Raw genomic sequence first — 24,270 nt, 5'->3', positions numbered from 1 at the left:
CTTCCTGACTTTTTAAAATTAGAAACATCAGCTCAGCTTACTGGTACTTACCTCCATGTCCAGAGGATTCCCCTGCCCTTAGTGGGATGGCTGCAAAGCAAATATACAGAGATTTTTTATGCCACGGAAATATTGGCAAAGGGTCCCTCACTGGCACAGGGCCATCCTCATGACTCAGAGCAGTAAACCCCATTCCTTACAGACTGATGGGATTTTTTAGCTTCCTCTGTGGTACAAGGAACAAAATCAGGTGCCAATACGTGCAGAATTCCTGGGGGTGGCACTGGGGATCTTTAATTACCTTCTTAAAGGATACATGTGGTCAGTGTACACAGCTGGAAGTGACCAGCCCCTAGGCTCTGGGGCATGCACAGCCTCTCTGTTACCACTCATCCAGGTATCCAGGCTCCAGACATCCAGGAATGAGGTCTCTTGAATCCAAATCAAAGTCCTTCATTGCTAAGAGCACCCTAAGACACAAACTGAAGAGCTGTCTTTATCAGCTGTTCTGAGGAAAGAGAAAGGCTGTGATGGGCAAAGGAGTGAGATTCTTCCAAACCCTGTAAGGTAAGAGTGGTTTCCTCAAACATGCAGGTAAAACACTGGCATAAGCACCACTTCCCTTGCTCTGTAGCCAGCCTGTGCCAACACACCTCCAGGTAGAATAACAAAACAAATCCATAAACTAAAGACAGATCTTGTTCTTAGCTCACAAAATTATACACATACACATGGACAAGTTATCAGAAAAGGCATTATATTTTGGTTTCCACCTTAGTTAAAACTGATTTTGGTTTTCAATCAATCAGATCTGAGTATGTCCGAGTTCAGGTTTCAATGGTTTTTTCCCCATAACAGTAATGATCTGGACGACCATAATTATAAAAGGGACGGGGAGAAATCCCGAGAACAAGTTACCTAGTCTGAACCGTGCTCTCTTCCACACGAGCACTCTAGGGAATGTTAGTTTCAGCTCTTCCTTTTTTTTTTTTCTTTTTTTCTTCCTTCAGATTGTTACTAACAAAAATCTCTACTGTTTATTAAAGCAAAGCTACAGTAAATTTTCTTGCAGTCTTACAGCAGGTTTTCATATTACCAGTAGGACTCGCATGCATGGATTGCAGTCACACACACACGCTCACAGACATTATACAGTAGCCAACTGCCACCATAAAAATACCGAAAAGAAAGAGAAAGAAAACAGACATTCATTACTTTAAGTGGTCATCATTAGAATCGCACCAAACTTTTGGATAAAAAAAAATACTGCACAGGTCTTCCACATCTACAAGGTAAATCATCATCCCTTTTGCAATGGACGGAGCTCTCATCTCCATTTGTTCAACATGCATCACTAAAGCTTGAAGGCACGCTGGCCAAGGAGAGCCCTGTTCTTTTGTCATCTGAACTCCAGTGTGCTGCTATCGGGGTGCAAAAAAAGGACAAAAATAAAGCCAAGCCCTTTTGCAGCACACCAGGAAAAGGTCATTCGGAGACCACAGTACTTGGAAGGCAGCCCAGCTGCCTGGATTCTACTGCTAACTGTGCTCTTGGAGGCATTGAAGAAACACACTTGCGTTTAAAAATTACACATAAAGGCAAATTTCTGCAAACCCTTTCTTTTCAAACTGCCTAATGTAGACTAACACTCCTTCTAGAAGAAACTGGTCCTTCAGTCACCAGCTTCAAGTGGGAAATTTCCTACCTGCTGTCTTAACACTGAAGCACCAGAGATTATAGGGCTGATGTGTTTGGGCATTCACCAGCTTCAGGGAAACTAAACATCAGGAAAGGAAAAAAAAAAAAAAAAAAAAAAAAAAAAGGAAAAAGATGAAAAGAGATCCCCAATGCCTCAAGAGCACTATATCAAACCAGAACTCTTGGGCTACTGACTGCCGGCACTGTCAGAAGCTGCTCGCTTCTGGGAAGACACCTGGAGGTTGAAGTTTTATGGTGATCTGGTATCCTCCCAGGGTGAAATTTGCTGAGTTTTACTGATTGCAAGATAAAGCAGTGTTTCGGAAAACTAAAACCAACAAACTCATAATAACCATCACCAAAATCACCATTGGAAAAATTCCATTTTTTAGAAGGTCTCATTGAGAAACATCAGTCCCTGCTCCATGGAGCAGGGCAGATACAATTAACAAAACTCAGAGTGACCCGTCCCCCACAAGCTGGGCCTTCGAGGTCTAGTCCCCATATTATATTGGAGGGGAGAAAGAAAAAAAACCAAAAAAAGAAAGTTGTATCACCTTTTCCTCCTGTTAAAGTTTTAATCCTCTTATTCCATTTTTGTTTTTTTCCCCCTGATTCTCCCTTCCATTCTGCCACCTTAGCTGGGGGAGTTATTGGTACAAGAGTTTGGAGAGTCCTGCTCATTTATTGTGTTCAAGAGTACGCACACCGGCTGGCGGGGCAGGTGGTGGTGGCTGTGTTCACGGTGCTGCTCCTCCGTGGCACTGAAAAGCCCTTCCTCCTCATCCCCGTGGGGACGGCCACTGCAGCTGTCGCAGAAGTCCAGGGGCCCGTCCAGAGCATCATCGATGAGCCCGTCAAACTCCTTGAGGTCGTCGTCGTGATGACCCCGGTTGCATACGCAGACTTCTATGCCCGAGTCGCCAGTGAAACGGCGCTGCCTGCCCGGCGTCTTGTCCTTGGCGTCGGGAATGGCACTGCTCTGCTCTAAGCTCTCAGAGCTGTAACCTTTCAGCAGTTCCTCCTTGCACTCCATATCCTTATCGGGACCGGCCCTCTCCACTAGCTCAGCTCCTGTGCTGGTACTGCCGGGCTCGATGCTTTGCATTTTGGCTCTCTCGCCCAGCACGGTGGTGGAGGGCTCAGGGTCCCCGCGGCCGGGCGCCCCGGTGCTGTCAGTACTGCTGTTATTGCTGCTGGGTGCTGCAGAGCTGCTCTGTGCTGGCTGCAGGGTCCTGGGCGTGTCCGGGATTGTGCTACTGCTGCCTGCTGGGACACACTGCTGATGTAAGGCACTGTACGGGGGTGGGGGGGTCGGCGGTCGGTTCACCACTTCCTCATAGGGAGGTAGCAAATAGTTTGGCAAAAACCCTAGAAGTGGGAGGCAAGGAGGAGAAGTTTTTTCAGGAGCAGCTTATCTCAGGAAACAAGTCACTAATACAGGTCAGTATGGCGTCTGTCACCTACCAGCACCTTCCCACTGAACAACACAACAGGCTCTACATAAAGGGGCACCAGAACTTGTCCCAGGTGAGGTGTGTCATGTTTTATAGAAGCAGCAAACATGGCAGAGGATGGCACCATTACAGGAGGAGATGGACACAACTGGGAACAGCAGCCAGATCTCATGGCTCTCTCTATGCTTACCAGGCAAACCTCCCTGGACTATGGACCCCAATACACCCTCATAAACTACACTGGGGGATGGCCTGTGTTGGCCGGAGGGAACAACTCCCCAGCCCTCTCCAACACTTCCTTCTCAGCCAAATTTTCACTTTCAAGAGCAAAGATTTAATCTCACAAAGCACTATGCAAATATGAAGAGACATGAGCAGTTACAAGGAACTCGGAGATCCTGGCTTTTGGTTGCTGTTTTAATGCTGGTTTCAATTCTTCTAGTGCAGTCAGAATAAATTGGCAGTACTGGCAAAAGAGTTTGGCTTATTGTACTTACAGCCTTTCAAATCCATGAAAAATTTGTTTATTTCTTAAGAGGCAACAAAATAGTCTGTATAGACAGAATGTACTTAAACACTGGAAACTTTTAAGGATAGCACTGCAATTTTCCATGTGTAATTGTATATCCCTGGGGCTGGGGAGGAAAAGGCTGCTGGGGATGACTTCTGAGGTGACTGCCAGAGTTTAACAAGAAAAGCAAGTTCATACATGCAATTCAACAGTCTGTCAGAGGAAACTCAGCTGTGGTACCTCCAGTCAGAAGGAGACTTGCTGTTCTAGGACAGCATAGCAGAACACAAGGAGAGCACAAAGTGATTGTACTTTCCCTGACTTGTGGGCAACAGCCCCTCCATGCAAAGGGTTGCTCACCAGCAGTGTGGGCTGGGAGCCAGAGCACAGGGCGGGAGGCAGCAGTCTCTGCTGAGACTCCACTTTCTCCCAGTCTGTGTGACCAAATTTTGTGAAGCCACTTCCCACACCTCTGTCCCACCAGCAGCAAGTCCAGGCTGGAAAGGAGGAACATCCACAAAGTCCTGAATGAGGTATTTTAAGAACATTTGCAGGAAAACACCCAGGGAATCGCCACACTCTCAGGGGTGGGTGTGCTGTTGTTGGTGTGGTTCAACTCCAAACCCAAGCTAGTTCAAATGCATCCAACACCATCTCCTCTCTGCACACCATGGTTAGGCAGTAAAGCTGCCCACAGCCTCTTGCAGAGCCCGATTACTGCTCCCTCCTTCCACCTAACATGGGTCACTGCTGCCCTGCTCCCCAGGGTCTCCAGGCAAAGCAGTGTGAGGTACATACGGAAATAGAAGGGCAGGGCTGAGTAGTTATGAGCCTCCCGGTAAGCAATGAGGTTGATCTCGTGCTGCCTCTGCTGGGCCTGGAGGCGGTGCTTGGTGCGGCGGTGATGGCAAACACAACAGCAGCTGAGGATGATGATGATGGTCCACACCAGCCAAAACCCTGCAGCAAAGGAGAGCAAGTGTTAGCCATTGTGCGAGAGCTTCCTCCACACCCAGGAAACTCAAGAAGCCAACAGAGAAGATAATCTGAAAGCCTGGATCTGAACCTGCACTGCTCTAAAGGCAGAAATATGTGCTTGGCCAGGAGGCTTCAACACTGACCTTCCTGCCTGTGTGGGACACTGCGACTCCAACAGTATTGCCAGAAATGTATAACTCTGAATGCATTTTGGTACAATGTGGATCGTGTTCAATAGGTGCAACTCTGGAGAAGAGCCAAATACAGAGACAGGGCTCCCCCCTCCATTGCTCCTACCCTTTGGTTACCATTTTTTCTAGCTAAAAATGAGCAGAGCTGTGAATAGCACTGAGCTTGACTCCCACAGCCACTTTAGTTTGAAAATAACAATCGAGACACAAAAGACACTCTGCAGATTGACCACAGAAGAAGAGAAAAACCCCAAGCACTATGTTTCTTTAATTTCCAACCCAAATCCTTCATTGTTATGTTTAACAAAAACATGCTCTTTTTTCATAGAAGTCTCAAAATATTTTTAAAACTTATTTTTGTATTCAATGTCTTAAATTGTCCAGAATTAAATTAAACTAGCCTCCCTCTCTGAATCATCAAGAAACCTAACTTCTGCTCTATTTGTGGTCATGGCTGCTTTCTGTGTACTGTTGTACTGTATGTACACTGCTCCTTAAAAGGGAATTTTAGAAGACCACTTCCTGAATTTTACCCATGCCCTCCAACATGTGGAATAACTCTTCCTTTCTACAAATTTCTCACTTGCATGCACTACAAAATGTTTCCGAGACACACTTCACAAAGCTGGAATATACACTCCAAATTAGACTTTTGTCTCCTGCAACTGCAGCCCACAGCTTGACGTAGCCCCAGTGTCTGTAAGCTCTATCTTTTTTAAGCTCATGTTTTGCATCTAAAGATACTGGGAGAGCTCTTCCTTTAGAAACCCATAGGCTTGGCAGCAACTCCTCACTAGAGATCACAACACTTTTTTCTTTCTGTAATACCTCTGCCACTCTTTGCTATTCCCAAGCAGTCAAAATGGAGATTCCTAAAGCCACAGCCCATTTTCAGGATGGCCAGTCTATCCTGTGGTATCAAACTGCTCTTCTCTCTCCACTAAAAACCTCTAGTCATGCCTTTACAATACCTTGATGTTTTCAGCATCTCCTGGTGTGTTTGCAATGTCTTCTCTGCTAAGAGCTAGGTGGGGAAAGGTGAACAGTTTAGGAATTTGAAGAATGAAAGAAGTATTGCTCTGGCTCAGGACAAAGGGCAATCGATCATATCACCCATCTTGGAGACCTGCACTGGGCTGTTTGTAGGTGAACTGAATGTGTCATATCTGTCTCTGAGCATTTTGAGTGGGGACTTTCACCTACCTGTGTTGTAACCCAAATTCCTCATGTATTTTGGCACAGCAAACTGAAATATCTCTCCTGCCTTGTGCAATCTATTTCCCTAATCAACCAGAACCTGCCTTACCACCGAATTTATCAAAACCTGCTATCAAATGAAGGTGTTACATATTTCCCCCCCTGCCCCCCCCCTTTTTTTTTCCTTGGCTGGAAGTGAAGGTTCCTGGGTAGTTTCTCTGGCCAGCCTGCTCAGCTGTACCACAATGACCAGAGAGGAGACTGTGATCTTCACTCCAGAGAAGCAAAGGACAAAGTACTCAAGGTGCTCTCTGCACTTCCCAAACCAAAATGAGAATGTGGCCGCTGACCTCTGAATACCCTCCTGTTTCTAAAAAAAAACCTTTTTATATAAACTAAAAGGATTGATCCTGTCTACCCTTCACTCCAAAGCCAAACATTCACAACCATTCCTGTAGCCTCTATCACTACTAAAATCTTGGTACACAAATGCAATACTTCACCTGTTTCACAGTTTGGAGACTCTCACCAATAAATACACTTTATTTCTCACTAAGAGAAGGTCACTTGGCTCTTGCTTGCTGAGGAAGCAAGAATACAATCATCAAAACCAGGTCATTGGCACAGCATGCCACCATGCACTGAGGCATGCCTGCAGTTCATCTTCTAAGTACTCCTTATTTTCGAAGAGCAGTCCATGATCATGAGTTCAATAACAATGGAAAATTACACCCAGCTATCCAGGGATTTTAACTGCAGTTATGAAAACAGATGCTTTTTAACACAACTGATCATGTCCTTTCCCAAGGAGTCTAGATACAATGGTAGCAAACAGCACTTAATTAGTTAAGATGTCCTGGAGAACTGCCACTGTTAAGCAATCTCAGCCGTAGCAGCCAAATATTTCTTCAGGGAATAACTGCTCCCACCCAAGCCTGCATTCAGAAGATTAAAAAAGTATTTCTTTAGAAAACTTCTCTACCCATTCCAAAAAAAAGTCCCAAAGTGCTTTGCACACAAACTGATGCACAAGCTTAGAGTAGGGGTCAGAGTAAGCTCAACCATTCCTGGGAAGACGTATGGCAACTCTGTTAACAACATGCACTAACAACATACAACAGCTTAGGATAATAAATTAATGTTGGATCCTACTGAAACCACAGGTGGCATTTAAGTAAACACACCATAATTTAGTGGATTGCAATTTGGTCTCAGTGCCAGGAACAATACCTTCATTCTCCTGCAAAAGGGTCTATGCACACTCACAAAATGCGAGTGGATGAGATCTGTTGTTTTTTGTGAGAACTTCCAGAAACAGAACCCACTAATACTACATTATTGCCTGGTTTCATTAACCACTGACACTTCCTAGAGCTTCTAGGAATTACTCAATCCCTGACTCAGCACGAGCCTGGAGGACTTGCCCAGGTGATCGCAGGAGATCAGCAGCATGTGCCCACCAGAGTCATTTGCTGGCCTGGCTTCTGTCATTCTCTTTAATGGCTGTGTCCTCACCTTGTCACTCAACAGCACATCTGCACCACTGGGCAGGAAAGCCCCCAGTGCATTGGAAGCAATAAGATGGGACACCCATGGGAGCTGAGGCACACAAGGGGACTCCCTGGTTGTCACTTGGCAGAGGTGGCAGTGCTGGGAAAAGGACTGGGAGCACCCCTGGTTGCAAAGCCCAACAGGGTGCTGGGAGTTCAGGCCTCCATAAAAGGCTTTACAACACTCCCTTGCCAAGAGTTTGGGCACAGCTGCAGTTTTGGCTGCAGAACAGAAAATTGAAAAAGCCTAGCAAATATATAGTATGGTCATTTATTTGGAATAAAGCTATGCTCCAAGGCCAAGTGCAATTGTAAATATTATGTCTAAAAGTATGGAGTGAACAGTGAAGATGTTCATGGCTGAGCTGTGCATTTGTACACCTGGTGAGGCTTGGCTTCAAACCAGCAGCAGGGAGGTGAGCTGAGCAGACCACTGGCCCGTGCAGCCAGCAGCTCATTTGGCAGGAGGGGAATTGCAAATTCACCCAAAGACAACACTACACGAGCAGAAAATGCAGAGGCCAAGCACAGCAACAGCACACACTAACACCTCCTTCAGGGTAAAAACAGGTACCAACTCTGCCTTGTGCTGAAAACGGGTAAGATGTACAGAGGCAACTGAAGTTTGGCATTAAAAGGCCTCTAAAAGCCAAGTAAAACTGAACTTCTGTTTGTCTTCAATGTCCCCAAAAGCCTTCACTGTTGCCAAATGCCTTCCTCTTGCTCTGCAAGATGTACCTTCTTCCCAAATGGATATGAGTTGCTTTTCAGCAGCACTGTGTTGAGCTACCGCTGTACTCACTGGAAAAGGAAAAATGGTCAAGGGACACATTCTGAACCAAATTTGCCATTAAATGTCTGATTTGAGACTATTTTCCACAGCCACCTGGCAGTAACCACTGGGGAAAAAAGCTTGTGGCAACCTGAGGACAACACATCAGATAAAAAAAGAGTGACTTTGGAAATACAACTTCTGATGGATAGCCTGAGCAGAAGAAAAGTACCAATCTGGAGCAAAACAGGCACCAGGAGACTTTAAGGCAATTTTAATCTTGCTGTTGGTTTATGGAAGAGTGAGAAGTTGCAACTCTCTCCATCCCAAAAATGACTGAGTCCTGAGAAACACTGCTGTCTTTTTTGTTAAATTCACTGGTGATGCCTACAGGAAGAAAATGATGCAAGCAAAGGTGAAACAGATGCAGCTGAGGAGTTGATTACTGCCAAGACATTTCCCTGCCAGAGCACCAAAACCTGTCATAAAAGAAGCAGCACCAATCTGTAAGCTCAGAGGTGTAAGCCAGACACGAGCACGAAGCTCAGGAAGTCAGAATGGGAGCTAAAGAAACACCTGGGAATGGAATTAGGTCCTGTGAAAGCAATCTCTTACAACCAGAGAAAATACTGAAGAAAGAGAAGGCTGCTACATTTATAGCATTCTTGGGAAAGGGAGCCTCAATCCATGGTCATACACCAGAGATGTTTCCTACCAGCTGTGAAAGAACATGCTTAAAGATTCAAGAAAATCCCTTCTAGGATACTAATCATAGTTTTGCTCAAACTTCAAAATAAGTAATAAAACAGTTTAAGAATTAAAAAAACAGAGCACTCCTTCCTCATGAAAAAGGAAGGAGCAATGTTTGCTTTGATGCTGTACTGTATTTGCTGCCTGGGATGTTGCCATCAGCAATGCCATTGAGGGAAGCTCCTTTTATTCTGTGCAAAATGGAAAATGTTTTCTGGAGCGTTCCAAGGGTATGAACAGAGAAATTTGCCCTCAAGTTCATGGTAAACTTGGGCAAATGCCATGGCTCTGTTGGCAGGAAATCCCCTAAAAGCAAGCCAAAACATACTGCAAAGTGCCTTTGTGTCTGCCTGACAAGCATCTGGGTAATAGCTTTGGCTCCATGAGAGCTGGTTCTGAACAGAAGGAGAAGAGGGACAATTTCATTGACCAAGTGTCCCAAATGGTGGCCTCACAGTCAGTCATGGCTGGAAAAAAACTGTCTTTCACAGGGCCAACACTATAATTAAAAAACGGAAGAGAAATTTACTTGGTACCACAATCTAGCAGCCCTTGGGTTTAATCATGTCCTTTGGCAGAGAGGTCACATCATCTCCTGCCACTGCAGGCACGAGCCTGTATGAGCCAACACTGCTGCTCAAGAATGCCAGATGAAGGATCCAGGCCATAGGCCCATGAACATTTTAAGAAGGAATAAAAGAAGCCGCTAAATGACGCGATCCTCTCCTGCCTGTCTCAACCATACCTCCTGCTGCTTTCTCCACCTCTTCTTGTGCTGGCACAAAGTTGTGCGCAACTGTGGTTTGAACTGGTTTGAGGGAACCAGAGCAGGTTGAAACTTGTTTGGCAAACACAGCAGCAAGAGAAAGACTGTGACTTTCAGTGACAGTTTTATGTTAGTTTAAGTCATTGGAAGTGCAGTCCCAGCCTGACCTCACTGCAGGAAAAAGTTACTGCGTATTTGTAGAGTACAATGGCAAAAGAAAAAAGCTGAAGACATCTCCAACTCCTGACTGCTTGCTCCCAAACTAGTAACAAAAGGAGACACGTTAACTGCAACTGTTTTCTAGTTTTCAGAATAGTGTCCACTATATACAGTGCAATGAGATAAGATGGAAAAACACAAGTTTCAGAAAAATCCTTTGCCTATTGTGTAATGAGAGTCAACGTGAGGCAGTAAATCTGCAGACACTGTTTTTATGCCTCTCTCCTAGGGAGGGAGCCTTCCAAGGGCAATTGCTCCCATGCTCCAGAGACACATTTGTAAGCCCAGTCCTTCCCAAGAGATCTATGTTGGCAAAATACACGTTGAACAATAGTCTAACAGAGACCAGAGTGGAACATCCAGCTGAGACCATGTCCTGAACATCTGGGAACAGATCTAGGTACTTGGTGACAAGCTGGGTTGGAGGTATGTACGGCATGGGGTGAAACACCACCAGGAAATTCTCTTGCCTTTCCATACTGTTTAACAGAGCACAGGTGGAAGCAGTCACACAGGGCAAAAGTCAGTATCTGCATAGCCAGGCTATGTTAGCCAGCTTGCCTTCTGCTTTGGATCTGGGAATTTTACTGAGCCAGACCAAAACAAGGTGATTTGGCTGTCTGTGTTAGGCTACAAGAAGTCCAAGGAAATCAGGAAATAATTCCCTCAGTGACCCTATTTATTATGAGTTTCTGTGTGGTTGTGACATCTGTTGTTTGCCCTATACTGTCGGTGAGGCTTTGTCACGGCGGGGTTATCACTGCAGCACAGATGAGGAGGAACAGCCCAAGGGAAAGTATGAGACACCTAGGAAAGAGAAGCGAGTACAACCATGTAGAAGGCTGGGTGAAAGGCAAGGAATAGCAAAAATCTCTCTCTGAAAAAGGATGTGGGATAAGATAACACGGGGTAAGGATAAAAACATGGGACTGGTGCATTGTTTGACTGAGTGTTTTTGAGAATGCAGCAAACTCTTGGACATGAATTCCTATTATAAAGCTGACCTCCTGGAATATGGATGTGGTACAGCAGTTGCTTTAGTTTTAGCAACTAACCGGATCCTTGCCAGAATTTTCTGGCAGTGTGCTTTTTGGGAAAAGAGCTGTCTAGCGATTCCAAGGGGAAGCGTGCAGAGATGAGCAGAATGTTCAAAATCAGCAAAAACATTGACTGTGCTGCTTGCAAACAGAACATTTTTTCCTGTACAACCCTTCCACTAGGACCTAAACAGTGAAGATCTCTTCTCTTTTCTTTCTTTCAGAAACAGAGGGCTCAGTATCACTGCTAAAAAAAAGACAATGAAACAAAACAGGCACAAGCAATATATGAACACTCACTCATTGCCAATGCTGGGTTGCTGTACAGTACCCAAATGACCCAAGACCAGCTAAACACTCGAAGTTCTAAATCCTACAACTTTTTGCAAGCAGTGAGCATCTGCCTGTTTCCATGCTCCATAATTCCTGAAGCACAGTGTACTATTTTTCCAACCACACAATGAAATGTATTTTTTACAGCTTTGCTTGCTGTGTTCAGAGCCTCTGAATCATTAAATGATTCAAAAGGCAAGGAGAGACACGAGGATGGATGTCAGGAGATCTGGATTTAGTGTTCAGTCCACATTATACTCTTAAACTTGGGAAAATCCAGAACCTCTGAGCCTTACTTCTTAGCCTGCAAAACACAGGAACTGCATTCCTCAATCACCTTCTCTCCTGTATTTTGAAAAGTGGTATTATGGAATGTTTAAGCAATAAGACACCTGTCAGGCCTGGAAAAAGGCCAACATTGGAAAACTCTAGCAAATCACAATCACATCATGGAGACCTGAATAAAAACTGTTAGGAAGCAAAATCCAGTGGCTGCTGCTATTCTCCCCCTTGGGGACCATGAGTTCTCTGGGGAGTCCAAGCAAATTGTTCAATTAAAATGCTGATCCAGCTCATCCATCATCCAAACATCTTCCCATGTGAGGAAATGCAACAGTAAATTTTCACATTTTTTATTATTATTATGTTCCAAGAAAATTAAAAGACATAATGCAGCTTTTCCCCCACCATGTTACCATCTACCAAGCTTAAGAACTAATTAGACCTTTATACGGTTATTAGACTTATATCTATAAATCTTAATATAGTTTCATTATTTGGCAACACAGCACTGGTTTTGGTTTAGTTTTTTTTTTAATAAGAGATGGGTGGGGAATCTGAACTGGGCTGTTATCTAATTTTAAACACAGGCCGTCCACCTGCTTGGCATATCATTCTCCATTCCTCCACTCCACCCCTTAACAAAATAATACCTTGGTTTTACATCCTATTCCACTACCCTCAACAACTGGTTTACAATTACCACAATCTTACTTGTTGCCTAGAATTGCTGAGATCAGCCATTTTCAGAGACAAACTTCCCTCAAATTCTTAAACAGGGAAAAAGGTCCTTTTTACAGGAAAAATTCCAAGAGAACACAAAACAGGATCATGTTTCAGAACGAGTGTCCAGCAAAGACAGACTAGTTTTCTTTTCCATTTCAAATGCCACCCTCCTCTGCTTCTTCTTCCCACAAAGCCGTGGTGGTAGATAAATCCAGGATTTAATTCAACAGGACTAGCAAGAAGGTCTGTTTTCAGGCACACTAAGGTCTGAAACACACACTGGTGGTCTGAGGTCAAGAGAAGCAAAAACTTCTCAAAAGCTACTTCAGTACGTACATATGCTAGTTAAAATCAAAACAGAACAACCATGAAGCCACACTTAAAAGGTGCTGCTATGTTAACTGTTCATTAACCAGAAGTTATTATTAACTTTTAAAAAGCTAATCTATTCCCAAGCATGTAAAGCTGTTGCTCTCCACTGCTCATATTAAGACTACTTACATTTACTATCACTACTTTTTACCTTGAAGGCCTTCAGAGTGCCTCAGCATATGTACCTATCAAAGACACTCCACTCCACAACTCCTGAGCAGCAGCTAAGCTCACAAGTTCTAGAATATGGGTTTAAAGGATGTGCTCCATCTATGACTCCTTTCCATCCAAAAGGAATTTTTTTTCATATCATTCATAATGGCAAAGCAAGCTTTGAAAACATTAACTGATTTTAAATCTGTGTTGGATGTTTGCCTGAATTTGCAAAAAGCCTATAGAACAGGTCTCATGTTTGAATTACTCCCCTGATTTTGGTGTGGTACATGATGCTCTCTGTGAGGCAGAAGGAATATGAACACACAGAAACCTATCTCTCCTGAGGAACCATCCAGCAGTGTGTGTGACCTACATGTTTATTCCATGATCTCAGTGTGACCTGTGAGTCTGCTCTGAAAACAAGCCTTTAATATTCTGCCTCCTTCTAACAAAATCTGGTTTTGTCTTCCAAGAACTTTTATGATGCAGCCAGGAACTGCCAAGTACAAAAGTCTGTGCCATACTGAGAGCACAAAGACAGCTAAACCATCCCATTAAAATGGCAGGGGGCTATTGCTTGGACCAAACTGTTTGTATGCAATTCCACTAAGCCGCTCAAGATGACCATGGGAGAAACATGGTGACTGTGCCACCAGCACCAGTGTGCAGCTGCACTCCACGCTGCTGCTCAATTTAGATCCTGTTTGCCAAGGAGCCTGTAAGCCTTTGCACAAATGCATCTTCCTCTACATTCCCACCCACACAAATGCAAAACCGGGTTTGACCTTCCCCACTCTCCTCTGTCCATGCATTCCCCTCTACTCTCAACAAATTCCTGCCATCTGTCCTGCCTGTGCTGCTGACTGCTACAGTCTGATCCAGGCACTCCAAGGTTCCAATATATTCATATCTGTTTCTCAGCCTGCTACGATCCCTGGACCTGCCCCTCGACACCCTATCCTGAATTGTTTCTTGAACTGTTTGGACATTTTGGAAAACAAGTCTGGTGTAAAAGGTCTGCAATACATTAAAATCCTGCCATTAGTATCGACACGGCCAGTCTCTGGAGTCTGAGCATAGCGTGTCTTGAAGATGCTTACTATAGAGTCCTGTTCAGTTTATAACCAGATCACCCATACTTCATTGACTAATTTGAGAAGCAAAAGCATGTTTCTAGACTAAAGGATGAAGTGTCAGCTATTCCTGTCCTTGGATCCAGGTTAAGTGACAGTCTTTGTACGTATAACACATTTACACACAAACTACTTTGGGCAAGTGAAACTGTGGGTACAACAGAGAGATTAAGTGGAAAGCACAGTTGCATAAAAGCTAGAAGATACCACTGGGTGTGGTAAGAAAGTATCTATTCTAGGGATACAATGTTCAGAGCACCACGTTTCCAAATTCCCGAGCAGAGATGCCCTCCCAGCCTAGGCTTGGGGCAGTACAACAGCACAACACCAATTTCAACCTTTTGTGTTCCTAATCGAGAAAGAAGACACCATAAGACTGAACAAATTTTCCCTTAAAATTCAGCATTTATGACTTTCTTATGCTTTCAACTTTCCATTTTTCCATATATCCTAATCAAGTTTTGCTAACCACCTGCTTTGACCTGCCTGCTGCCATCTAAGGGGACTCAGCAGGTACAGACACTCAACCATTCGCTGGAAATTTTGATATTTTCATATCTCACAGTTTGGGAAAGAGGAGATAAGAGGGGTCACAATGGGCAATGTGTGTTCCTCACAGCACAGCATTCAGTCACTACAAACCCACAGGATTTACCCAAGACTCTCTCTATGCAAGGACTCCAAACAATCCTGAAGAGAATAAGCACCCTGGCCCTCCTTCTTGAAAGGACATCTTTAAAAACATATACCAGATTTAAACTTGTTGTGCTTGCAAAAAACTAAACCAACAAGATGAAAGACACTGAATTAATACCTTGTTTGAGTGTGTCAAGCTCTAGTGGTGTGTGCATGGCATTTCTCCCTCAGTATAGTTTCCTCACTCCTGTATGACATCTTGAGTACTCAAATCAGTGACAAGAACAAACAACAGTGGCAAGATGACCCATTACTCCTGAGAAGGCACCCACTGTGAAACCTATTTCCTTGTCATATCACATCAGCTCTGGATTGTGCTGCAGTGAAATGCAATGGCAATGCACAACAAGGGCTGAATACAAAACCCCAGGGGACACAAGCCAGACCTGTAGTATGGTATGAGAGCCATGCAGATTAGGAAGGGAAGCCATACAAAATGGAAGGACTTACACCAGAGTTCATAGTAGTAGTTGCAACACTGGGATTGTCCACAACAGTGGCCCGTTTCACATATGTAACTTTGATTGTTGACACCCATGCAGGTTTCCTTGTCCTAAAATTAAACAGACACACTTTTAAGATGCTTTGTCAGTATCTTTTGTAAATGTTTTACTCAATGATCTGCAATCATTTGAAAAGTACAAGTTATGGTCTTTGGAAACTCTAAAATACATAAGAAGGTTAAAATTCCCCTAAGGACCACCAAAAAACCACAAAGGACCATTGAGAAGAAAATCCCCGTATCTCTAAACCCACGAGTTACACTGTTTTAGCATCTAGTCAGCACTGCTGTCTCATCATTCCTCTCCTTTTCCACTAAAAGTTACCACATTTTGGGAGCCAGGCATTCTCTTAAAAGAAGAGATGACATTTGTTCCACATTGTACACAGTATCGCTGTATTACTGGGGCTGAATGCCAAGCAGAGGAAAAGCATTCATAAAGGGAACATTATAATTTCAGAAAAGACTGCTTGGATTCACTTAGATCTAAATGATAATTACAATATGTTCCTGCAAGATTCCTGTCTAAAATGATTCCTTCATAATTAGCCATGTGCTTTATGTAAGATCAGCATTCCTGTAAAACTTCCTGGAACAGCAAAGCAGTCCAGGAGCAGAGGCGAATCAGCTGTAGCGTATCACCCAGCAGCTTCTCAAGACACCCAACATGGAAAAGGTCTATGGTGTGATGTCTCAGCTCCCCACATGGTGCACCACCTCCCAGAAGTCCATGTTTTCCTGATAGTCTGAAAACATGGCTGGGAAAAAGTACAAAACACAAGAAAACAGAAACATTTTGAAGGCAGTGGTTTGTACATCCTCTAATAGGTTTTGGAATAACCTGGGAGTTCAAAGAACACTATGAAGTTTAAGAAACAAACAAATCTTAATTAAAACCACTGTAACAAAGTTTTTATTTTCACTTTATTTTACTTGAAATTTATTATAAAAAGGAAATGAAAATGTGGGTAGGCTTATACTGAAAGCTGTGTTCAAAAAAAATTTTTGGAAGCACCGGCTTGCAAAGAAGAAAACACCAACCCACTGAAAGCCCAACAAAATGCCACCAGTAGGTGACAGGGATGCACATTTGTGAATCCCAGCAGCTTCAGTGCAGAGGAGTCCTGCACGAAGTTTTCAGTGTATTTGGGGACCTGGAGGAGCACCAGCACTTCCCCACCACACAGCACCCTGGTTGGAGTCACATCTCCCCAACACAGCGCTCCCACCTGAGCACCCAAATTACAGCAGCAACATAACTTCTAAAAGCAGAACAACCTCCTGCCATCTGAGACTCAGCAGGAAAGACCCAAGATGCTTCTTTTCTCCTAAGAAGTCACACCAACTTTTGAAAAGGTTTTGATCATGTGAGGGTACAATTCAGCATATGATGTAATTGCTTCCCTTCCTTCCATGGATATCATGATTTCCACAAAAAGCTCTAAAAAGCACCTTTAAAACTCACCTACAGAGGCAACAAACTGGAGGGGAATCTGCCTCTATTTTTCAGGAATAGACAAACATTTTGCTGGACAGAGCAGTCCAACTACTATAGGCAGCTAAACCAAACATTTGGTTCTTGTCTCAAGATGTTGGCATGTCAACAGTAGAAACACCATTTTCCTATACGGTAAGGAGGTGTTTCCATCTCTAACTAGGGGCAACTATTAGGAGACATTGCTGAGCTAGCACAGCATTTTCTGCTTCAAGCATTCTATTCACTCCAAAAATTGTAATTTTAGCCAGCAAAAGAACTAGAAATAGGGCACATCTATTCTCTTATCTGTTCTTATTAGTTTATTTACATTTTTCCTCATTTTTGTTGGCCTTGCAGAGCTAATGTAACTGATGAACAACATAGATTTTGGCTTTCATATGAAGGCAATTGAGAAATTAAGATGCCATTGCAAAATTGCAATCCTGTTGATAATGCTCAAGTCAGAGAATGACTGGCTGAGGTTTGTAGTTGTGACACATGAAGATCAATGTGACCTGTTGAACCAGAAAATTAATCACACAGAACTGGTGAAAAACAAGAGTCTCACAGTGCCATTTCATGATCTCCTCTGCATCACCATACTTGATCCATTCTTGACCACTTCTGGTTTACTCCCCAAAAATTTCATTCATTCAGTGTTGCCTGCTTCAAAGAATAGCAATAAGGAAAAAAATCAGTGTCTTTGGGCAGCAGTAACTCATAACATCTTCAACTATATTTTTCCCAGTTAAAAACTTGCAGCAGTCCTGATTTCAGAGACTTTTATCACACCATCCTTTTATTTGAACTTACTTCCTCTTGCCAACCTCATTATATTGGAAATTACTTTTCCACACATGCTTATGTGCAGGGCTGCTTCTTGTTAACCCAGCTGGCCAACAACAGGTGTGTCAGTACATTCTCAACAGAGGATCCTGAGCAGCTAGGATGGTGTTCTGCAGGTTGTTCCTGAAGATCATGTCTCATACAACATCCTGCTTCCCATCTAAGCAGAGTTTAAATCCTACTGTCCAGAGCTTCTTTACACACTGACCAAGACAAATGCTCTTCCCTGCTAATGCACATGTGCTTGTACCTTCAAATAGTCCTGCAGCTGGCTTTCAGCTCCCACAGTTCAGAACAGCCAGGGGTTCTGAAGTCTTTGCACTGCCGACCACCAGCCATGCGCCTCAAAGTCCAAGCAGCTCATTTTGGAGCCTTTCTGCAGCCCTCTGCCAGCCCAGCCACCAATAGGATTTTGGGAACACAGAGCTGTCAGACTTGGGGGCCACATGTCAGGCCCAGAACTGTCACCCGTGTTTCCAAACAGTTTCACAGAATCAAGGAATAATTTGGTTTGGAAAGGATCCCAGCAGGTCACATGGTCCTACTACTGCTCAGGGCATGGCTACCTCTAACACTGGATTACACAGCCTGGCACAGGGAAACAGATAAAAGGTAAAGGCAACAGATCTTCACAAATAGCAGTCTATTAGGGAAAGATTCTGGCACAATGAGAGCATTGTTCTGGGTTATGTTACAGGTGACTCCTTTGGAACAAGTGTTTCAGTCTCCTTTACTCTTTTAAGTCAAGACTAATTTCTGTGAAAAGCTGAGCCACTGTAAAGTTTGCTCCTTTTTGGCAAGTCAAGGAAAAGGTTATGTAGAGCCAACCCTGGCTATGACAGAGACCGTGACATTCTTTGCTAGGAAATTTCTACCTATTTCCAAGTTCTTTGATCTGACTTCACTTTCTATTTAAATCTCAGGCTGCACTTTTCATACCAGCAGCATTTTATCATTTCTACTTCCTTCTCCCATGCATTCTTTGTGTCATAGGCTGCCAAACTAACTACTTAAGATACATCAGCAATACAGTTATCTAGAGCTTAAATGTCTCCTGGAAACAATATCCCAAGTGCTTGTGCTATGAAAGCATACTACTTCCTTTTTCACACTAAGAGCCATAGTCAAGGCACAGAGCTGAAAGACTAATTTTATAGATGAGGAAAAAATATACGGTGGAAAAAATTCCCACAGAAGGAAAACTGAAGCACTCATATTTCATTGACCTGCCTTTGTTTCTAATTTCCATTGCAAGCAGCTCTTGTAATGGTAATTTTTAGTCATTCTTACCAGCATGGAGTTTTTATTGAACTATTACAGAGGGGGTTTGGAGTATTTTTAAGGTAGCCTTAGGAAAACAAGGAAGGGGGAGGGTTTTTTCCCAAAAGCACTTTCTTCCCCAATAGCCAGTGGCTATTACATTCCAGAGTGGACTTCCCTGCTGAAGGAGAGCCTCATTTTCTTGTTGTCCAGGCAAGCAAGCACATCCCTCCCCACCAGCCTTTGTTCAGCTATGTGTAGATGCCTCCAGGCAGGATTACTAAGCAGGATCTACATGGGTCTGCTCTCAAAGAGTATTCAACTCCATTAGAGCAGAACAGTCTTGTTTCACAACTAAGAAGCCAGAACATGCCATCCATTATCTCCCACCTACAAAGCCTAGGAGATTCCCATCTAGTTTCAGGGGATTTGCTTTGTCCTGTAAATGAGCATGTACCCTAGGCTGCCTGTGCATCACTGCCTCCCTGGTACCATCTTAAGAGCTGGTCTGAGAAACTGGAATTATTCAGTGTCTGACAGGAGATTTTGGAAGAACACTCTGCAGACGTGGAGCCTGTATTCCCTCCCAGTCCAGTCCAACAGAAACCATTTGTGATATGTGATACAGGCTCTTTGTCATGAAACTGGCTGAGCTGGGAAGGCCTCACCTGGTGCATTTTGAGAGTCTCTTTGTATTAAGATGTGGCATTTTGGGTTAGTTTTTGTATGTCATAAACTTCAAAAAGTAACAGTGAATAAGATTTTTTTTTTTTTTACTTATTTTCCTGTTAATATTTGGCATTTTTGATAAATCCACAACCATACTGGCAACTCCACAACTCTGCCAGTTGTCCACTTTTGCTGTCAAGTGCTTTTGCAAATAATCTTTAAAATATCCAGCAGTGGTGTATATATAAGAGAACTCAAGACAGTGCTGTATGTTGTCACATCCAAAGCCACAGCAAACAGTAATGTCAATGCCAAGGGAAAAAGCCAATTATTCTGTTCACCTTTCAGTTTAGTATTAGACCTTTATTGGAGGTCTATGTGACAAATTAAAGGTCAAAATCTGGGGCACAATCAAGACAAGATGCATTCATGAGGTTCTGTATGTTGACTGAGCTGCTCCTCACTTCAAGAAAGGATGGAATAGACCTTCTTACCTTACTTTTGTAAAGGCTTCCAGTAGTAAATGGTTGAGTTTAATAGCTGTAAATTTGTTAGGATTTATTGCGTCTGAAGCCAATGTTGGAAATGAAGGGAAATAACTGACTGACAGTGGAGTTCCATCACAATAAAAGGATCAAGGCACTTCTCTCTTTTCTACTCTGATAAGTCAGTTAACCTGGGCACATACTGTTGCTAAGTCAGAAGGGGGAAAGATGAAGATGAGCAAATTCCAGGCTAGCATGGCTCTTTTCCAAGCTGAAAATTAATATGTGCAACTGCAGCAACAAACACCACAGCCCACGCTCAGAAGTGCATAGTTGGCAGCCAACCACCTACAAAAGTTGACTCCTCAGTTGGCATTAATCAGGTAACCAAAACCAGCAGTGGCCAGTATCACGAAATCTAATAACCATTTTAGCTTTTTGCTCTGTCTCCTCTTTCCACAGAAATCCAGACTCCTTTCCTGTAAATATGAGCACCTTTGTATGGCCTCTATGTGTCATTCAAACTGCCAGAGTATCCATTCATCCTAACCTTGGTAATACCCTGGGAAACACTTGGAAATGTGACTTGCATTTACTTACAGCAGTTTATAGGCTATTCCTGTCTCATAGGATAGCCAGGGCTTTTTACCTACTTTAATTTGCTAACTTCTCCAAACTTCACTACAGCATTTGTCAAGGCACTATGCAGCAAATTATTATTTTAACAGGAAGAGATGGAGAAGAACAACAGGATGATAGGGGTGAGTAAAGGCCTGCAAAAGAGGCATACAGATGGAGAGACACAGAGAAAAGCCCAGCAACAAGATGAAGGGAGACTGCCAAAATGGCATCTGCTGAAGGGCAAGATACAACTGGATTTAACAGGACTTGGGTTCTACCTGTGACCACTCCAGACCGTCTGGTTTCACAGCTCTCATAGGGACTTTGGTAATAAGCATCGATTTAATAATAAATCAAAATCCTGACCTAGTTATTTCACTAATCTCATTAATTGCAGGCAGCAGTCCCTTGCTCTCAGTACCCAGCCACACCCGTAACAAGCAGGATGGATTTAAGCAAGTGACACTATCCTCAGAAAAATTCACTGAAGTATGTATTTTGAGTAACATCTGTATTTAAACCATATATATTCTTTAAGCATTCTGAGTAACAGAATGGAAGTGGTTGTCAGCATATTAAGTATGTCAGAAACAACTATTTGATATACACTATTTATTAGCTCCCACTTGGCTGTTACTCAATCTCACATATCAGACTATCACTAGTGTTGGTTAGCGAGGTGCATCAGCAACAGCTCATGAGAATGCAAACACAGAGCTACCAAATGATCTCTGTCAGATAAGGCACTAGAGTGGTAGTAGGTTAAAATTACTACTGGAAAATACTAGACTGGAATGCCCAATCTTGCCACAATTACAATTCCTGATTTGCCAGCAGCCTCCTCAGCTCCTAATCAAAGTTAATCTTAAATAAAAACTCACTAGATCCTTTCAGAGAAGGACAGCAGGTGGAATCACAGCAAGGACAGGCAGAACTGCTGGGGAACCCTGGATCACCAGGGCAGCTCAGGACCCACAGACACCAGGGTGGCTGAGCCTGTACCAAAGGCTCCAGACATCTCCCGTCTTCACAAACGTTACACCTGTTAGTCCTTCGGAACATAAAAGCAAAAATCCACCATCTGAGCAAGTGTCACATCTTTGGTGGGTTCAATTTAACAAAAGCACGTAAGATTGCAGAAGATGACAGTGGCTTTGACTGCTGGGAGTTACTGGAACCTTGTGTTCCAAGTCCTGCCAGCACAACAGGGGATAGATTCCTGTAAGCCTGCCTTATGACAGACAGCTGAGGCCAGGAAATAAATCAAGTCTGGATGCTTCTTCATAAGTCACCCACCACAAATTTTGTTTTGCTGAATGTGGAAAAAAAAGCATAGTAAGTGCAAATATCCAAACACTTAAAAGTATAATAAGTGGGGGAGGAATGATGCCTCTGAGCTGTCTCAGGCACAATAAAGATCTCCAAAATGGGAATTCTAATCCACAACATTTATTGCTTTGCTAATGCCAGCATCAGGAGAATTATATTTAGACCACCATGATTAATCAGCCACAGCAGACCTATCCTCACCCCCAGCAGATGCAGAACCTCCAAGGTTTTATTAACCTTTATCTGAGGAACAAATTGGTTTGTTGCATCAATTTATCCTGGAAAAATACTCCAACTATGTTTAAAGAGACACTATCCTTTCAGAGATCACAGACACCTTGATATATTTCAATAAGAGCTGGTTTAAGTTTTCTTTATTGTAAGTTTCAATTTCAGATTCTGACAAGTGCACATTAGTGTTTTAAGTTCCATATGTTTACTTCCTCACCTCTTGCTAGAAGCTTCCCAGCTGCAGTCCTCAGCCCTCTCACATTAAAGATACACACTTCTAGACTTCTAGGAAATTACAGCTTTGAGGAGGACATCTTGCATTTTGTTGGTTTAAACCACCAAACAGAAGACCATGCTGAAAACCTCACGCAGTTAAAATTAAAACTGAAAATGGTTGGAATCCAACTTTTTTTTTTTTTTTAATTTATTTATGCAGTGAACTAGGTGAATGTGTTTGAGCTTCCACCTCCAACCTTAGGAGGAAAAGCTCACTTAAAACTAAAAGCAGAGATCCTCTACAGTCATGTTTCCTTGGATGGGAGCTTTATACACCCACATCACACTGATGTCAGATAGTGCTGACCTAGCTTTTTAGGCATTTAAATATCATCCCCACTGCAACAATAAAACAACCAAATCAACCAGACACCTTACTTTTACCAGGTGTTTGGCAGTCCATCCACAATGCTACAATGCTGCTGGCTCCCAAAGAAGAAATGAAAGAAGATCCAGGGAAAGCAGCCATTCAGTGCAGTCCAGGGGTGCAGGGCAAAGTGTGCTGGTCCTAGGGAGCCAAAGATCTCACTCTGATCCTTCCATCTTCATCACACAGCTCATGGGAGGGCACCCCACTCAGCACCTCTTCCCTGAGAGCTTGCAGCCCAGGATCAGCATCCCTTGTGTTGAGTGAGAACAACAAAGAGCATCCCAGACAGCCAAGTGTTTACAGTCAGTACAGAAAGTACCAAGCAAAAATTAAGAAACAATGGAGGTGATGAGATGTTTCTGAATTCCTCCCGCACTTTCAATTAAACAACACTGTTCAGTAACAAGCCTTGGAAAAAGAATTTTCTGAATAGTATTTGCATGCAGGATACAATCACAAATACTTTATTTTTTTTAAGGCTAAAAATTATTAAAACTAAAGAAAGTTCAAGCACCTCTTTCCCACTATATCCTTTATCAGTGGATAAAAATAGTCAAGAACTTTGCTTTTGTGTTCTTGAGGCAACACCTTTTTTTCCTGCTTCCTGTGTATGCTTCTGTTGATTCTGAAAAGTTACCAGCAGAGAAAAAAGAACCATCCATCCACTGAGGCAAAGAGATGTTCACTGTTCCAGCAAATGAAACCAAATTACAACTAATTTCTACTTTTACACCGTATGCAGCACCCCAACTGCACTGAACACATCTCTAAAACAAAATGAATTATTCAAAAACAGGAACTTTAGAGAAAAACACACCCATGAGTCTCAAGCAATCTCAGCACTTGAGGCAGCTACATCTCACTACAGTTTGAGAGTTACCTAAAGCCATTCAGCCTTTGTGCCTGTATTTCCCCCTCTGGTTCAGTTCTGAGTTTTTAAGGCAAGTCTCTGCCCTGAGTGCTAACAAGTGAACTATTATTTATAGCTATTGCACCAATCACAGAAGGTCATTGTGCTAGAGGTAGTTTCTTATGTAAAACTGTTTTCGGATGGGGCGGGTGGGGGGGTGGGGAGAGAGCTGCGTTTCACCAAAACTGAACTGATAAGGAAAAAGAGACAGCACTGTTTACTCAGCAGAGCGTTGAAGTCTTTTAGCGCTGCTAAACAACTGAAAGTAGTAGCTTAATGCATGTTATGGTCCCATCTCGACTTCTTAATTCTAAATTAGAAACTGCAAGCAGCACTCTGATATAATTCAATATATATTTATTGTGGATTACAGATCACAGCAGTGCTGGGAAGAGTCTACAGTTAGATTCCCCCACAGACGTGCCTCCCAAACCAAAAAAAGGGTTTGCTCTCCCCAGGCTAGGAACACATAG

At 43.1% G+C, this 24,270-nt stretch overlaps 1 protein-coding gene across 12 annotated transcripts in view; it reads right to left on the bottom strand.

The window, feature by feature from the left end:
- Positions 1–50: 50 nt before the first annotated feature.
- WBP1L (WW domain binding protein 1 like) overlaps positions 51–24,270 on the bottom strand; it is a 59,626-nt gene continuing 35,406 nt past the window's right edge. For 4 of the 12 annotated variants that reach the window (XM_014250332.2, XM_088059392.1, XM_005520702.3 and 1 more), the window contains 3 exons: positions 15,272–15,374; positions 4,465–4,626; positions 2,063–3,069 (listed from right to left, as the gene is read on the bottom strand). In XM_014250332.2, coding sequence (XP_014105807.1) covers positions 2,336–3,069; positions 4,465–4,626; positions 15,272–15,374 — 999 coding nt within the window. In that variant the 3' untranslated portion in view covers positions 2,063–2,335. Of the gene's footprint in view, positions 561–734; positions 1,778–2,062; positions 3,070–4,464; positions 4,627–15,271; positions 15,375–17,368; positions 17,464–22,895; positions 23,818–24,270 lie in introns of those variants that run through there. The other 8 variants (XR_015773195.1, XR_015773193.1, XR_015773196.1 and 5 more) reach the window with 8 other exon arrangements.

The sequence above is a fragment of the Pseudopodoces humilis genome, chromosome 9 (assembly GCF_049639895.1).
Source record: "Pseudopodoces humilis isolate 2021_Gansu_Grassland_sample_001 chromosome 9, ASM4963989v1, whole genome shotgun sequence".
Classification (NCBI taxonomy): Eukaryota; Metazoa; Chordata; class Aves; order Passeriformes; family Paridae; genus Pseudopodoces; species Pseudopodoces humilis.
This window is presented reverse-complemented; position numbering and strand designations above follow the sequence as displayed.